Here is an 18,179-nt window from a genome sequence, read left to right on the forward strand (position 1 = left end):
TTTTTTAATTATTCTGATTTTTTTTATTAGGAATAATTTTGAATGGTCGATAACCAGTTTTGGATAATTACTTTTTAAGTTATTATACAGGTTAAAATTTAAGCCCTACACTTTTTAAATTTTAAAGTGATGTTAATAGCGCAAATGAGTATAGATCAATTTAAAAAAATAATCTTAAAAATACTAGAACAAAAGTTATTACTTTGTCATATCGTTGTGAAACACTCTGTATATATATATATATAACGGCAAATGAATTATTAGAGCAATACCGCGACGGTGTAGAATTGTTCTATTGATACAATAGATCAACCTTTAACATAAGTACAACAAAAATATTATAATTCTATACATTAATTGATCAATATAACGTAATCGAACTTCGGTTCTTTCGTATAACAAATAGAATTCATGCAGGGGCCATGTTGTTGTATTAATACTTGTAATGTCTTACCGAAATAACAATAACATAGAATTTTAACTTTATTCTCTAAAAAAGTTGCAGGTAATAGGACCCATTTTATTGTAAAGAAGCGCCTATATTTTAAACGAGTTTCAATAATATTATAAATAACAATTGAATAATATCAACAATGTATAACAATTTATGTTAATTCAGTATAAAGTTAATTTGTAACGAATAAACTGTTGGATTTATGGGGGACCATAAAACTCACATTTTGAGAAAAATAGGCGGTTTCACTTTTTTTTGTGATCACATTATGGGGAAAATCCTATGTTGCCGCCATAAACGATAAGCATAATATGAGACCAATGATTTCTAAAATAAGTGAAATTATCTTATAATGTAGGCGCACTTTAAAAAAAGTAATACCACCTTCTCCTCTAGGTATTAATATAATATACAAAAAAATGATGTGACCCCTCTTCTTAGTTGAGAATCTTACACTGAGTTTATATAAAAACAGCTATTATTAAAAGTATAGTGGCAATTAAGTTGCCTACCCTAAATTTAATAAGGAGTATAAATGCTCACTTAGTAGTAAACTTGGTTATTTAAATTAAGTAGTTTTTATTTTTGTAAACGAAAATTAATTTAAAATTAAATTATTATAGTTTTTATTAAATATCTAAAAAGGTTTAAACATAAAAAAATTAATTTTTTGAAAGACCAGAATAATCAATCATTACGTAGTATTTTGAGTCGCTAAACCCGAATACGAGGTCGAAATTCCGAAGCTAGCTCTTGTTTTTTCCTTACTAAAAGAGTAGTATCTTAAAATTCTATTTGAGTTTCTTGGAATGTTTACCTAGGATTCGAATTCGGCGTTTCAAAATACTTAAGAATTACTAGTCTAGTCCGTCGGGATACCTACTTTTATTGTGGGGTGGTGTAATCGTAGACGATAAACATCAATAGTTTACTCAAATGGTTACTTTTAATTACTATGTGTCACGAAATTTGATCAGGAATACAATTTGTTGATTAATAAAAATGCATTTAACATATTGTTTACTCAGAACGTAAGTAAACGTAATAGTGTAATGAGGTTGTAAATAAAACAATAATTTTATTTTTCTAAAAAAAAATAACAAACAGCTGTTCTACATAAAGGTAACTCACTCAAATAATGCACCATTATCTGTTATTATCAGTAGCGCCGAATACGATTGTGTGGTGAGATAAATACCCCATTGATTTAATGGATGAGAATTGAGGTGGGTGGTTGGTCTGTACTTAGTGGAAGAGTTAGTATAAAGTAGTGATGGGAAATATTCGAATCATTTACAAAATTGAACATTAGATCAAAATTATAATAGTTGGTTAGACAAAACTTTAGTGTTTCATAAACCGTACAGTACTCTAAACACGGTTCAAGGAACCAAACAAGGTTTGTGTCAACCAACATCTACTACTATATATGTGACAAGCTCTACCGTACTATGACCGGACACGAAAGGAAGAAGGAGATACTTAGCAGAACACTTTTTTGGGTGGCTAAGATGAATATTTTAATTTCCTGGCCTTTTAATTTAATTTTTTTTGTTTATAAAATATATCATCAAAATGTTAAGACTTTTACGATCGATACAGATACAGACAAAATAAAATGATGGTTTATAATATTATTATAATACATCTTTCAGTTATCTCTGTACCGTAGACGCATTCGACCTGTCTCTGTCAAAGTAATAGTTTTTATTGTCACCAAAGATGTATGCTCGTCTGCATACAATAAAGTTCAACGTTCGTTCAACACTCAGCAAATGTCGCCGGCCAAAAAACGAGACGCATATTGATTTGTATTTTTTATGCGACGATACGAGCGGCTTGAGACCCGAATGCCCATATCGGTGGGCCATACATATTATATTATATATTGTAATTTGTAGAATGTAGATGACATACACGGTTGTAATAATATCATCTTAATGTGCGTGGACCTGCGAGGGTGGGCTACGGGAAGAAAGCGACGCGACGCTGGCCGCAGTACTTTATAGGTGCAGAGTCAAATATAATAATAATAATAATAATAATGAAAACCGTCAAAACGACGACCATATGCGCTGACGTCGGCCAGATTCGCGCGTAGGCGCGTCCTCCATACGGCCTGCAGCCGACCGGTTTGAGTAGGAGGACGACGGCACAGCGGTGATCGCAAACTTCAGGCTCTGCGACGCGGTTTCACACGCAGATCGAGGCTCGGCATAATAACGCACCACCGGCCACCGTGAGGACGACCAGACGACATGATCCGGGCAACGGCGGTTTTTGTCGCCCTCGCCGGCGTTCTGCTCGCCTTAAACGCCGCGTCCGTCGATAACGGTACGTACGCTAGATTATGATTTTTTCTTCTGCATATTTTGCTTTAGTCACTATAATTTTTTAATTGGGAGAAATTTAGGGACCTTAATATATGTACCTACATTATTAGACTACGATTTTAGTATTGTTTAATTATACAATTTGTTGTGCTTATTAGGTAATAACATTCATAAGGGTATCAAATAATAAGTATAAATGTCTTCTTCGCCCATCTCTTAAGTTTGCACTGTTAGAGGGGGTTCTAAAAATGTATGTACTATATAATATTATGTAGGTACAGAAACTTTCAGGAGGTTACAATGGTCCTTAACAGCCTGATAGGAAAGCTAAAAATAAAGAGCCATGGGAGGCGTTTAAACCTCCAATCATCCCTGGCTACGTCACTACCCAGAAGATGCACCTTTCTGAGAAAATTAATTGTTTTAACGTAAAAGACATCTATACAAACCGAAATATCAAGATTTTATCTAATTTATGACATGTCACATGTGCTATTTTCGAGAAAAAAGTTTCGAACCCCCCCCCCCCCCAACATATCACATATATTTGTTTATAATTCAGACAATAACCAAATGTAATGTCTATAAGATTTAACTTAAGTATTAACCAACCAACGACTCTTCGACCAAACTACATTAAGAGAATCATTATGAGATGAATTATTATTACAGATTATCTGTTATGATGGGTTTAGACCGCTAATGTACTAACAAAAAGACACGATCGGAGAGAAAGAATTATTGAAAGCTATGCTAACAAAAAATGTTACAGGATTTTTTTATAAAATTAACACCTATAACTAAAAACTTTCTAAAAAATATTAACATACGTACATGGATTATAATCAATTGTAATCAATGATACGTATTAAATGCATTCATTACTAAACAGGTGGCGTTAACATTCAAACTATTTTTATTTTTACTTTATTATAATTTTGCTTATGGTAGCATATGTAAATTGGACAGCGTCCACATCGTATTCATTATGTAACAGAAGATATTCATGTAAAATTAATAAATTATGAAGTGTTATTTGACAAATTAACAAATCAATTCATATTATTCACGTAGATCCTTGGATATTGTATTTAAATTTCACGTCAGACCGCCAATGATTAATGATTGTGTCCTAAGCTTGAAGCAATTCGTTTTCAAACTTAACCTATGTCGATTGCCAATATAACTCGTTAGGTTCGACTAATCAAGATGATCATTATGGTTCTATTTTACTTTTTAGCTCGTTAAACGAATAACAAGTATACCTAACGATTTCCAGTTTGTGAATCAATGAAAAAAAAACTTATACATACATTATGTATTATATTATATATTCTATTACATTATAAAATACTGGCCATGTGTACATTGTTTGGCCTATTTATTTTAAACATTATAATATTACAGACATGCGCTTTAAATTAAAAAGTTTAATATCTGTTTAACGATTTCATTCCAATTTTAACTATTAAGTATTTAAGTTTTTATTTAAAATATTATGAATATTATATTATAATGTTTTATATTTATTTATTTATTTTTAAGTTTTAACACTATTACGCCTTATTTTTTTTATCAAAAGTTTTAGGTGGCCTATTTTTTGTTTTACAATCGATAGCTCAACTTATTTTAGATGGTCTTAAGCAGTTTGGCTAGTTTTTTTTTATGGTCTAGTAGGCATTAGAATTAATAATATTATTGTTAATTTATTTTAATCAACAGAAGCGAATAAGGTTCGATAGCATGCAAATAGAATGCAGTGATAATTTTAGAGGATAACCGGTCAAACGCTTTATTAGCTTCCATAAACTAAACAAATGATGACCAATAACAACAAAACCAAGCCTCTTTTATTGTAATAAATATGTATCTTAAATAGAAAAATCGTGTTTATAGTATAATCAGCTTCACATGGCTATACCTACGTTGCTTTTAAACATACATCGCTTTTTATGGAAGATAATAAAAACCAAAATGCACATGGCTCGATTTCGGTTTACGTTAGCACGTTTATGTGTGAAAACGAGTTTTCGGTTGACTTTGGCCCAGTCCATAAAATAAATTAAGTCGCATCACGCGTATAATATCTGTTACGAAAGCCAAGAGTTTCTATTTGCTATCTGTTAATAATAAATATATAGATATTATGGTTGTCACAACAATAATTTTACCTACTATACCTCACTATTGACTCGCGTGGGCAGTGTCAATCGTCTCGACCGCTCGGCAAGACATTAGCTTCACAGCACATCTCAATGTGTGGTTAAGCAACGTTTTTGAAATACGATTTTGTATTTTTTTTTCACCTAATAAGGCGGCGGAAGTGTACATCTCATTAGTCACAATAGTCATCGCTATTCATAGATGACACGATGCGGTGAACGCACGAAAACCCATTTGTACAATAAATACCTAATTCCCTGTATACAATAAACCCAAAATAACGATTCTTGAGTAGGTCTTCAGCTAAACTAATTTTCACACACACAGCAAACTGCCATCAGTTTCAAATAGACCCTGAGTAGAAATTAAGCTGGTTAAAGAATCGTGTTGATATAGGGGAATGAGGGACAGTGAAAGAGGAGGTGAATCGAATCGAATTTAAGGAGAAAAATTCTGAAGTAGAGCGAGAATCATTTAATAGAAAATATGAGCGGCAATTAGACAATTGTAACCCTACCGACAGGAATATTATGTATCAATAGGCTAATGAGAAACAGAGAGATTAAGCAACGACGGACTTAAAGAGAATGAGGGACATGCTTAACGATATAAGAAGGTGAATGAAGCCAATGATCAAAATTATTCCTACTAGAGACCATGTCAAGTCCATTAAACTGATGGAACTATGTATAATTATATATTTAAAGGGTACAGGGAAAAAAACAGCAAAGTCACTTTTTTCTAATCTAAGGAAAACATGTTTAAGTAATGCTAAAATATGTTTTAAAATGTTAAATAAATACTTAAAACTTTTAAAAATATTGTTTATTTTTTGTTTATAATCGTGCTTAAAAGTAAAGAACAGATTCGTTTTTGTAACAAAAAATTGTCATTTTTAAAAAGTGACTTTGCTGGTTTTTTCCCTGTACACTTCATTTCTAAACATCATAAACAAATATTTTAAAAACGTTAACACCTGTGCACTATACAAGTTGTAATCCACAATATTGAGGGGCTACTTTGGTGCATCACACTGCATTTATCGCTCCCCTGATTTACTATCCAGCACTGACAGCTGTACCTATTACACAGCGAAACCATCGTAAAATTAAACATAAAAATAGAATCCATGTCCCCACCAAGATACGCAAAGGGAAAGGAAAAATTAGTTGTTTTTATTTAGTACTTTTTATAGCCGAATGGCGAATCTATGACCTCTTACTCGCTTTGCCATTAAAATTAATATCAGATGCACGATATAAATTATCTACTATATTGAGATTAATAATAATTGGAAACACTCGCTACATGCCATACAAAAACAGTATGAGTGATGACTGATGACGAATAAACATATTATTTCAAAATAATATGGTAATAATAATAATATGCTAATTTTAATAAATGTTATTAGGTATTATTTATTAGACAATTCGAAAAGTAACATGATCAAAATATCAGATCTACTATTCAATTATAATTTGAAGTATAAGTTATGCAAATAAATTCGGAATTCAAAGCTCTTTGTAGTTTTAAAATAAAAAAATAAATTTTGTTTTACTTGTACATTTATGTACATCCAAAAATTATAATATGTTATTTTATATATTTAAACGATAATATCGAAGGTCATTCCTGAGAGCCGTGGGCTAATTACGTTACACGCTCGCGTGTCTCATTCACCGTCCCAGTGCCATGCATGTATTTATAATAATAAGTATTGTAATATATTTTTATATTTTGCTTGCGCTATATTTTTATTTTTATTTGACGTACGGTGATATTGATATTATAATGTAAAATGGTGTTACCGAATCATGTGGGATAATATAATTTAAGCTAATTCGGGGACAATGCTATTGATTACGTTTGGAACATATTTTTTTGCGTTAATCTAACTGTATATTATACTGTGAAAAAATTTGTTCGCAGAAGCTACGAAGGCCGTAGAAGAAGCGGTGGCCAGCGACCAGTTCACCATAGTGATCCGTGATGAAGGGCCGCCGGGAGGAAAAAAACGCCGGAAACCAGAAACCGTGGCCACCATTGATTTTCCTGGATACTATCAGTTCACGTTGAAAATCGACAGGAACGAAGGACAAGGTACCTTACACATGAGCGATACGAAATTATAGTATATACAATATATGTTACTGGCTGCGGCGTTTATGTGTAGGTTTACTTTCTGTGTAGGCTAGTCCGGGTTTATTTGAACCGATGACATACAAAAAAAAATGTCGCCAATAATGGTGATGAATGGTGTAGTGTGGTACTTGCATCGGTTCACCGCAGTTTTTTTTCATATGGTAATACATAATGAAGGCTATTGTTTACGATCAAAACCAACGTACCGTTATTAAACCGAATTGACGTTTCTCGGGGATATCATATTAACAGACTTTTTTTTGTTTTCTTAAAGTTGCCATACACTCATATAGTTGTCATAGGGTTTTATTAGCCTACAGAGTCTAGAAAAAAATAGCTCTAATAATATGTGTATAGCATACTTGAAAATAGGAATCCATTTATTTAGGTTATATTTATAAAAAAAAAACGACTATAATAGTATGTATAGACTTAAACTCAATTTGTATCAAAAAATAAATAATAAAGCACCGAGACAATCTTGACGTTATAATGTTACCACAATTTTTTTTCTCTTTCTTAGCCATAGTTTGATTTACATCTTTCATTGTTTGGTGATCTAGTATACGTAGCACCCACGATATTATAATGAAGTTAACGAGCCCACGTACACCGTTATCTTAAAACAGTAAAAAAACAACGACCCCCCACGAACTTTCTAAGACTTTCCAATAATCGGATTTACGATGACATAATGCGATTTAAAAATAAAAACATCTTTAAATTTACGGATGCGTTTGGCGGTTTACGATTTAACGTTTTTCTAGTAAAAACATTTACATAATTTTATAAACATAGAGTAACTTTCTTTTGACGGATATTCAAGAAGGTTTCCTCGTTATTAAATGTAATAGGTGTTCTGTATCGAATCACTATACAACTTGCTGGATAACAGAATCCGGCACGTTTTCTATCAATCTATACGCGTACTTCCCTATCAATATTACACGCCGAACAGAGGAGATCGGAAAAAAATCCAAGTTACCAACAGCGGAAAGGATAAATAAAATAAAAAATCACATCGCCGACCGACAAATTCCGGCCGGGTAAATCCAGTTAGCCGGACGTCCTTAAAAGGATAAACCACCAGACAATCCCACGACATCGAATGTGCATTCGAGCCTATTGAAGTTCTTGACGGACAACTGGAAGCAAAAAAATCGCATACGTCAGTGGTGTGGTCGAAGGAAAAATTGCCAATAAATCGTTTCGAAGAATCTTGTATTGTATTGTGGTTGAAGACAAAGCAGAACTTATCATTATAGTTACACAAGATTTGAATAACACTATAACACGCGCCCAACAATTTATCCTACACCATTAATTACATGCTATAATATTATGTTTTATGTTATAACCCGAACGTAATATCATTAAGGCTTGCCGAAGCGTTAGATTTATAAATAAGGTATTAACTAAACGACATTAAATAAGTTTCCCAGACAATATTTGAGTGTATAGTGATATTTTATATTACTTAATAATCAAATGTTAAAAAAATAATAAGTTATTCAAATTTTACATACACAATGGAGCAGAAATGAAATTTTTTTAAAATATAGGTTCTAAAAATCGTTTAGTATAGAACAAAATGTAATTATTATCGGATGTACGGTAGTTAAGCTCCGCTATAATTTCCCGTACTAAACCTCTAAAACTTTTTTTTCGATATTTTTTAGTTTTGAAGCTGACAATTTTATCTTTAAATTGCCGTATAACGCATTTTGTCTATTTGTATTATTATTATTGTTCCACGTTTTCAGTGATTGTTTCTACTAAGAGTAACGGCGACATACAAACCGAATATTTCAATGTGAAAACGTTGACCAGCTTGTCATCTGTAAAGACTCTCGTGCTAACCGTAGACCAGAGGAAACCTGGAGCCACCATGACGTTATATGTTAACTGCGAACATTTCGGCACACTCCACACGATCAAAACCTTGAGAGAAGTGTATTTCGATATGAAAGATCCTCATTTGCAAATGGTAAGTTACAGACGAACTTCTTATTTATGTTTCAATACAAATCTTCTGACCGTCGTTTACACTAATAGTTATAATTGTTTTAATCTCTAAAGTGTAAAGAGTTAAGCAACAAATAATCGCTAATTACCTATTAAAAATATCCTAATAAAAAAAAAATATTTCATCACAATGTATAGGTTTGGATTTTTATGATCACGTAGCATCCATTACAATTACATAACACACACTGTATTAACATATGCGATTTGTAAGTTTGGTTTAGACCTTCAATATATATTTTTAATTAAGCATTACCGTTTTTGGCTTTTCTTTAAATATACTTCCATAACTTTTATTCTATTGTGTTATGTATTTACATGACTGTACCCTAGACACATCATATTATATTATATCCATCGACAGATGTGCTATTCAAAGTAAATAGTATACATCGTGTATATTGTAGTCTGTACCTATCCTCATCCGTTTTGTAGAGAATATTTTATTGTGTAATGTGTACAGTACAATTTTGCTATTAAAAGTTTGACTTGATGACGATTAGTAAAATTTTAAACAAAAATATTTGGTTACCTATGTTTTTAATTTTTTTTTATTGCAGACCCACGACAAACGATTTACAATACAAGTCTTTCCGGACACCGATTGGAAAACTGCCCTGTCAGCTCAAAAGTGTCCGGTCGATGATAAAAGTAGTTCGGAAACGGAACAGATGGCCGCTATGCAAGCACAACCAGCCAACGAAACCCCAGGTGGCATTAGACTAACTCCTAGTGGTAGAGGTGAGCTAGCAAAAAAAAAGAACTATATTGTGTAGATAATTATCTTACAATGTAATAATTTTTTTTTTAAATGTTTTATCGGTATGATAACAGAATAGTAAACACAACCAACGGGCAACAATATAAATTATAATCTACAATAATATGCAATCTTTTTGGGAACTTTTAAGTTTTAGGTCCGCTACTAAATTATAATTATAATATTTACCGATAGCAAAACAATGTTCAATATTTTTAATATTCTCTGTGTATCTACACCAGCAATCCATATAAAGTGTAAAAGCCTTACTTATCAATTTTAAAAAAAATGTTCTCACTTTAAAAAAATATAATTTGTCTAATACACATTATTATAGTCAACATTTCTTGAATGTGTTAAGACTTTCATGGATTGAACTATTAGTTTCATCATTAATGGATCTATCCATGTTACTATTTTTAAACTGACGTTTCAAACTCATTGCAAACCCCATCTTCAGAGTGACTGTCTCTCTAAGACGGACTTTGCAGTGGTTTCGAAACTTCAAGAAACTAATAACAACATGGATAGATCCAAATATGATCAAACTAATAGTTCAATCCATGAAAGTCTTAACACATTCACGAAATGGAGATCATAATTATGTTAAATAATGGTCATGGTATACTCGTGTTTATTAAACAAATTATGTTTTTAAATTAATAGCAACATAAATGCATTCTGATTTCCACTATACTTATTCTCAATTATACTTTTTTATACATACATTTAACTTTACACTGGATACTAATAAACTATAATACATTTACAGGTGACATTCCATTCAATCACGATTGTGATGGTGAGTATAATGTGTTAAACAAATATTTGAGCCTTGGTGTTGTGCACACATTCTAAGAAAACTTAATTTTATTTGCTCTCAGATTTATTCTTTGTGAAAACCATTAACGACCTGATCCAAGTGGTGAAAAAACTTAAAGAAGAAGTCGAAGCTCAAGTGAGTAGCATTTTATACAGTATAATATTAACATACAATGGTTTATGTGTTATTAATCAAGCCGGAATTTTGTGTATGTATTATATTATAGCGTCTCGAAATTTACAAACTTCGTCAGCTGCTAGAACAATGCGATGAATTCTGCAGGCCAGGTATGATGAACAAGGGCAAATAGGTTCACAGTGATCCAGGGCTGGACTTCGACTCTAGTTATTTGATTTATAAATCAATAATTAGTGGTTTACATGTAAACCGTCGTTTTTTTTTTAATTTTAATTCTACTACTAACTTCTCATTAATATACGTAAAAGTCGGATGTAGTAATTTTGCTCATTTGTAACCTAAATCCTAATGAAACGTTGTGTTTTTTATCGCAATAAAACTTTTTTTTTTATTAATTTTCTGCATAGTTGTTTTTTTTTCCATTTATTTTAATTAAACACCCACTAAGTCCAGCCTTGGTTAATAAGTATGTATGTGTAAATAACTATGTGACTATAAGTAGAATAAAATATTAAACGTGTAAATATTTCGATCCAAGGCTGGTCTTTTCTGGGCTTGCAAAATAATATCTACACATTACCTACCTATCACAGACAGCAAATGTAGTTGGCATATGTTGATAATTTTTTAACAGCATTTAAAATATTGAATTTTTGAACACAAGCTGTTTAGAAAATATTAAAAAAATGTTTAAAACTTTGAAACCCTATCATTTTTTCGCTTTTTGACAATTTTTAGCTGTTATAATAGAAAATATCGCAAAAAAATTTAAACACTAAGCGTCAATTAAATTGTTTTAAATTTGATTTTTAAATTTAGACTTTAGGTAGGTACACTGAAAAAGCATTAACCTCAACATATTTTTAATTTAATACACCACCCGACAAGTACTTTTAAATTTATCTGAACAAACACGAATTTCAGAAACATTTTTTATAAAAATCATAATGAATATAATAGACATGTAATATACTTTTGTATTTCATGAATAATAACAAACATTTTGTTATAGATGTATGTAACACATAAAAATACATAATTTAATAAACGATAAACATACAAAAATGTTTAATATTTTATTTTGACATACATAATAAATATATTACTTTAAGCCATTTTACTGAGGTATTATACCATATGCGTAGTCCAAACTTAAGTACTTACTTGTTTACTCTCCGGGCTTCAGAGTTTACCGAACCAACATGTTTTTTTTTTAAACATTTGTAACTATTTTCCCTGTTGCTAAGAAATGCAATAGTTTTATTATTTTCTATATTGAACAATAACAACTTTATTACATTAACCATTGACTGTAAACTACAAAGCCCAATCTATAATACTCTAAAAAAACACAGATGTCATGTTACTCGATTATAAGTTATAACTTATACTAAAGTTTAGGTACAAAATATTAGTAAGACAGATAAGTGACAATCGTTTTAATCTTACTTATAATTTGTTTTATCATGATTTTAATTATTATTCAATTGGTACCTTAGTACCTATCACTTTGTTATTTATATTAACTATACTTCTCATTATTTAGGTAATCAATACCTAAGTAGTTAATACACATAAAACTTACAATGTTTGTAAAGATGTCTCAGAATGTTATACAACTGCGAAAAATCATAGTTGGTTGATGTTATCAGGTGGTTTTCATTTTGTATGTTGCTAACTAAAACGTTCGTCACTCATCAGTTTTCAGTTATTCATAGTATTTCACACTTTACATTCAATAACTTGTATCAATCGACAATCAGCCTACATTAAAATTAATTTAGTAGGTAGTTTAAATACTACAACCTGTGTGAACAAATTTAATAAAACATACATAATAATATGTAAACTTGGAGTCGTAGTATCCACGCAATATTCCGTAAACTTGTCTTTCGGTAGTAATTAGTGACAGAAAAATTACAAAATATATTTTAAATTTCGTAAAATGATTCATAATGTTTATATACTAAAAATATATTTAAAAAATAGTTATTATATTTTTATCGGAGGTGCGATTTTGGTAAAATGTTGAAAATACTGTGTACGATCCGCGCAAGAAGCACACAACTTAAACGTTTGAATAAAAACTAAAAATGGTAAACAGTATGATACCCTGTAAAAATATTATAACCTGTGCACCTGTGTAATAGAAATTATACCTAAATTGTGTGTGTAAATATCCTTGGATGGAATACTTAATAGCAATTCTTATACATATAGTAGTTGATTATAAGTCCCTGATTAATAAAAACAAATGAAGAAGTTTCAAAAACGAACTGTGTGTATTATGCTAGGTTCAAGGCCACCAATTGTTCTTCCACCAAGACCCAGTTGTAATAGCAACCCATCGCCTTGCTATCCCGGATCGGAGTGTAGAGACTCACCAGATGGTCCAAGGTGTGGACGGTGTCCTCAAGGACTAGTAGGCGACGGTAAGACTTGCAAGCCTGGAAGAACATGTTCGGTTAAACCTTGCGCTCCTGGTAAGTATTTTTTGCTACTACAATATCAACAATCCTTAAGGAGACGGAAAACACTTTTGATAATTTTAGGCGTTAAGTGTTACGATACGGTAGAAGGATTCCAATGTGGTCCTTGTCCAGATGGTTCTGTTGGTGATGGCAAAACATGTCGTCCTCGTGGATGTGATGCGAACCCATGCTCTCAAGGTAACAATTATGTATCTCAAATAAAATTGATCAACGAAGTTTTAAGGAAGATTTTATAATAAGGTGGAGACCAGTCCTGTTATATTTTACTGTTCGCGGGATGTTAGATAGAGAATAAAGATGAGGCACAGAATATACCGATTTCAACTTACTGAGATGAAAATGTTAGAGTGAATGTATGGAATGACCAAAATGAATAAGATAAAGAATAAAATATATATAAGTGGATAAGCTAAGTGTCAGAAAATATGAGGGAGTGTAGATTGGGATTTGTTGGGCTGTGTATGACTTATAAGAACACACGTGAGAAACGTTTATAATTTATATTGAGGTATAGCAATCAACTATTCTTAAATACGCAGGATAACTACTCAACTAGTGCGTGTTTTAGGGGTGGTTTGCTCACCTTGCGAAGAACCTCCATACTATAAATGCGGAAGTTGTCCAGTTGGCTTTACCGGAAACGGAACGAATTGTGTGGATTACGACGAAGTAAGACATACCCACCTATATTTATAAGAACTTTTTAGGTTGAAAAATAAAATATGTCTATCTCGGCTGATCACAAGATATTTTCAGTGTGACCTTGATGAGCCATGCGACCCTCGAGTACAATGCCTCAACCTAAGACCCGGTTACCGGTGCGGTCAATGTCCGCCGGGCTATACCAGCGTGGGTCCAACTCAAGGTATTGGAAGCGAAGGTACTAAAAGAACAGACGTTGGTCGTCATCAGTGCGTGGATATTGACGAATGTGCCGACGGCAATAACGGCGGATGTGCCATGCACTCCCAGTGTATCAATACCGAAGTAATAGTTTGATGCATTCGCATGTGCAATAATTTTATCCCGGAGAAAAACAAATTTGTAAATCGGTATGACTTCATATTATAATGTGTTGTAGGGGTCGTATCGCTGTGGTGGTTGTCAATCCGGCTTCGTTGGCAATCAATCGTTGGGCTGTTTGTCCGTGGGAAACTATGTAAAAACTCCGTGGGTATGTCCAGACGGTACGCTATGTGACCGAAACGGCCAATGCGTCAGATCAACCCGAGGAAAATATTCGTGCGAGGTAATTCGAAAAATTGCCTATTTTGGTTTTACAAGCATTGCAACCAGAAAGGTTTTAGAACTATAGCTTCCCCTTCCAAAATTGTCTTGTATCTGTTTCCCGACATATCCCTCCCCGAAAAAATGATTCTTGGTTACGCCAATACACACTAGTAGTTTGTAAAGAGTTACTCTTGTTCTCCTTATCTCATACAAATGGTGTCGGCTAGCCAAATCCGCTCTCTCTAGAAATCTATATCTATTGCAATTTTTTTATTCATTCCACACAGCTCTATCGTCGGTCTACCTCCACTTCAGAATCCCTCTGCCGCAATCTCTTAACTTATTTTTCTCCCTTCTGCCGATATGTCCAAACCATTCCTATCTTGTTAACTCTTATTTTTTCAAACTACCACTCATATACTTCTAGTCACTCCACACAATTATTTCATACACACTTGCACATTTACACTTCCATGCACCATTGCCGACTTCATTTATCGTTCTATACAATTTTACTTTGTGTATTTATATGTTGTACACATCACACAATTGTATTATGATTATAGTGCATAGTCGGTTGGGCAGGAAACGGAAAGGTATGTGGACAGGACACGGATTTAGACGGATGGCCGGACTCGCACCTCGGATGCAGCGATACGCGCTGTAAAAAGGTACGTTCATCCATTTTCCAGAATAGGACCTGCGGCCAACAAATACGGTAGTTTATTCATATTGTGTTCGAATAACAGGATAATTGCGTGAATATACCCAATTCGGGACAAGAGGACGCCGACCACGACGATATTGGAGACGCTTGTGACCCAGACGCCGACAACGACGGTATTCCAAACACTCCGGTGAGCTTTTGACCTAATCAACTAGTATTAACAAGTTTAATGGGTTTATCACGGGTCCGGGGATCAGTATATAGTGTTTAGAACTAAATGTCAGAGATTTCTAAACGCTTAAGAATTAGTGAATTTGTGAGCGATCCGAAATTATCAATATACTAAAATAGAAAATACATTCATTGGTCGTCCACAGGATAATTGTCCGTTGGTGTCCAATCCGGACCAGCTAGATTCCGACCAAGATGGAGCGGACAAGAAAGGCGATGCTTGCGACAACTGTCCAACGATACCCAATTTGGATCAGCATGACACGGACGGAGATGGTATAGGAGACGCCTGTGACGCAGACATAGACAACGATGGTACAGTATTGACAAACGACAATGTTAGGCGCTATACCATAGTTGGCAAAAGCCTGGGTTTCTAAAATTATATATCCGACCCAATTGGGTGTTTTAAGTACCTATATACATAAACCCAAAATAATCCTTTCTTTATAAAATAAAAAAAATTTGCTGGATTAAAAAAAATTACATCTGGATATTTTTGGATTTGATCGTTATTGTCAACTGCGTTAAACGAGCGTCTGGATAATAAATAATAAAATAATGCATTTTATAAGAGTAGACTACATCAAATAATACTTACACAATATACTTATATGTAAATGAATAAGACAATCCAAAAAATACTACAAGATATAACGAACAATTACCAAATTAATTCTATTAAATAAGTTCTCGATTTATTATATTTTAACACAATGTACCAAAAATCTATCGAAATCAGTCGATAAACATTGTAAAACTCCAAACAATATACAGTTATTAAATCTATTCAGATAACATTGGATAATAAACATGATACTTAATACTAAATTCATCTAAAACTTGGTAATTATCTCAACCCTATTATTGTTTAGGAGTGTTGAATCTGGCGGACAACTGTCCGAAAAAAGTGAACCCTGATCAAAGGGACACGGATGGCGACGGCTTGGGCGACGTTTGCGACAACTGTCCGACCATGGCCAACCCGTCCCAAACGGACACGGACAAGGATCTAATAGGAGACGCTTGTGACAGCGATATCGACAGAGACAAGTGCGTCAATTAGTCTGCCAACTTGAGTCGTCAAGAAAATTATAATGTTTATTTGATTTTATAATAGAGACGGAATCCAAGACAGCGTCGACAACTGCCCTAAAGTGGCCAACTCGAATCAATTGGACACGGACGGAGACGGCAAAGGCGACGAGTGCGATCCAGACTGCGACAACGACGGCATATCCAATTCGGCGGACAACTGTTTTCTAGTGTACAATCCGGACCAGCGAGATTTGGACGGTCAGTAAAACGGTAACCATTATTAATCTGCGACCAGTTTGTTTGAACAATTTTAATTAAAACCCTTCCGGTGTACGCTCAGGCAACGGTATCGGAGACGTATGCCAAGACGATTTCGATCTGGATACCGTACCCAACCATCTGGACAACTGCCCGAACAACTCAAAGATATTTACCACAGACTTCAGAACGTACCAGACTGTTGTGTTGGACCCCGAAGGCGATTCTCAGATCGATCCTAACTGGGTGGTGTACAACAAAGGAGCCGAATTCGTACAGACCATGAACAGCGACCCCGGTCTGGCTGTAGGTAAGAGCATTCGTTTCTAGGTTACCCCCCGCATTTTAATGTTAAAAAAAAATATGTACAATTCAAATAATTTACCTACTGATGTTTATACATTCAGGGTACGACTCCTTTGGAGGTGTTGACTTCGAGGGTACATTCTTCGTAGACACAGACATTGACGATGACTATGTGGGTTTCGTGTTCAGCTACCAAGACAATCACAAATTTTATACAGTCATGTGGAAAAAGGGCACGCAGACGTACTGGCAGGCAACGCCGTTCAGAGCTGTAGCTGAACCCGGTATCCAGATCAAAGCAGTACACTCGGAGACGGGACCTGGACAGATGTTGCGCAACTCCTTATGGAACACCGATAGCACAGATAAACAAGTGAGCTTGCCTGGTTTTGCATTTAGTCATAAAAGTACTTACTCAAATATTATCATCAACCTCAGGTAAAACTCTTATGGAAAGACCCGCGTAACATCGGATGGAAAGGCAAAACTGCTTACAGGTGGATTTTATTGCACAGACCTAAAATTGGTCTTATCAGACTAAGAATTTTTGAAGGACAAAACATGGTCACTGATTCAGGAAATGTATTCGACTACACTTTCAAAGGAGGTCGACTGGGTGTGTTCTGCTTCTCACAAGAAATGATCATATGGTCTGACTTGGTCTACCGTTGTAATGGTAAGCGAAACATTATTAGTAGTTATTTAATTAAAATACTAAAAATCCCATTTATTTACCTTGTATTAGATAATATACCTGAAACCATTTACCGAGAACTGCCACCAAAGTTGCAACAAGAAGTACAATTAGACACCAGAAAAGTATCCAACTAACCTTATGTGTACTAATAAAAAATTGTTATAGTATTATGATAAGCCTAATATAATTAAATTAAGTACGCATTTTAATAAAATATTTTTTAGATTTATTTTTAAAAATATACAGATATTCAAGTAAGCTTAAGATGATTTTATGATGCTACTTATAATAAAGCTGACTTTGTGTTCAATTCATTTTATTATTATTTACTTTTTTTACTTTTAAAAAATTCAATAATTTTTAAAAATATTACATAACAGAGTGAACAATATTTAGTCAAGAAAAAGCTGAAACAAACA

At 33.3% G+C, this 18,179-nt stretch overlaps 1 protein-coding gene across 1 annotated transcript; it reads left to right on the forward strand.

Moving 5' to 3' along the window:
• Nucleotides 1–2,625: 2,625 nt before the first annotated feature.
• Nucleotides 2,626–18,070, forward strand: LOC126840261 (cartilage oligomeric matrix protein). The gene is made up of 21 exons (XM_050575890.1): nucleotides 2,626–2,788; nucleotides 6,883–7,053; nucleotides 8,859–9,082; nucleotides 9,681–9,861; nucleotides 10,653–10,682; nucleotides 10,765–10,838; nucleotides 10,930–10,990; nucleotides 13,136–13,324; nucleotides 13,394–13,510; nucleotides 13,902–14,002; nucleotides 14,090–14,320; nucleotides 14,415–14,582; nucleotides 15,130–15,234; nucleotides 15,313–15,420; nucleotides 15,608–15,776; nucleotides 16,337–16,514; nucleotides 16,582–16,757; nucleotides 16,840–17,067; nucleotides 17,165–17,436; nucleotides 17,502–17,739; nucleotides 17,809–18,070. The coding sequence occupies exons 1-21, from the start codon at nucleotides 2,713–2,715 to the stop codon at nucleotides 17,892–17,894; spliced, it is 3,183 nt and encodes a 1,060-aa protein (XP_050431847.1). The 5' UTR covers nucleotides 2,626–2,712; the 3' UTR covers nucleotides 17,895–18,070.
• Nucleotides 18,071–18,179: the final 109 nt, after the last annotated feature.

This window comes from Adelges cooleyi, unplaced genomic scaffold (genome assembly GCF_023614345.1).
Source record: "Adelges cooleyi isolate 19-005CV unplaced genomic scaffold, UGA_ACOO_1.1 ACOO_flye_CR_arks_rails_tigmint_CR_PRNA_376, whole genome shotgun sequence".
Lineage (NCBI taxonomy): Eukaryota > Metazoa > Arthropoda > Insecta > Hemiptera > Adelgidae > Adelges > Adelges cooleyi.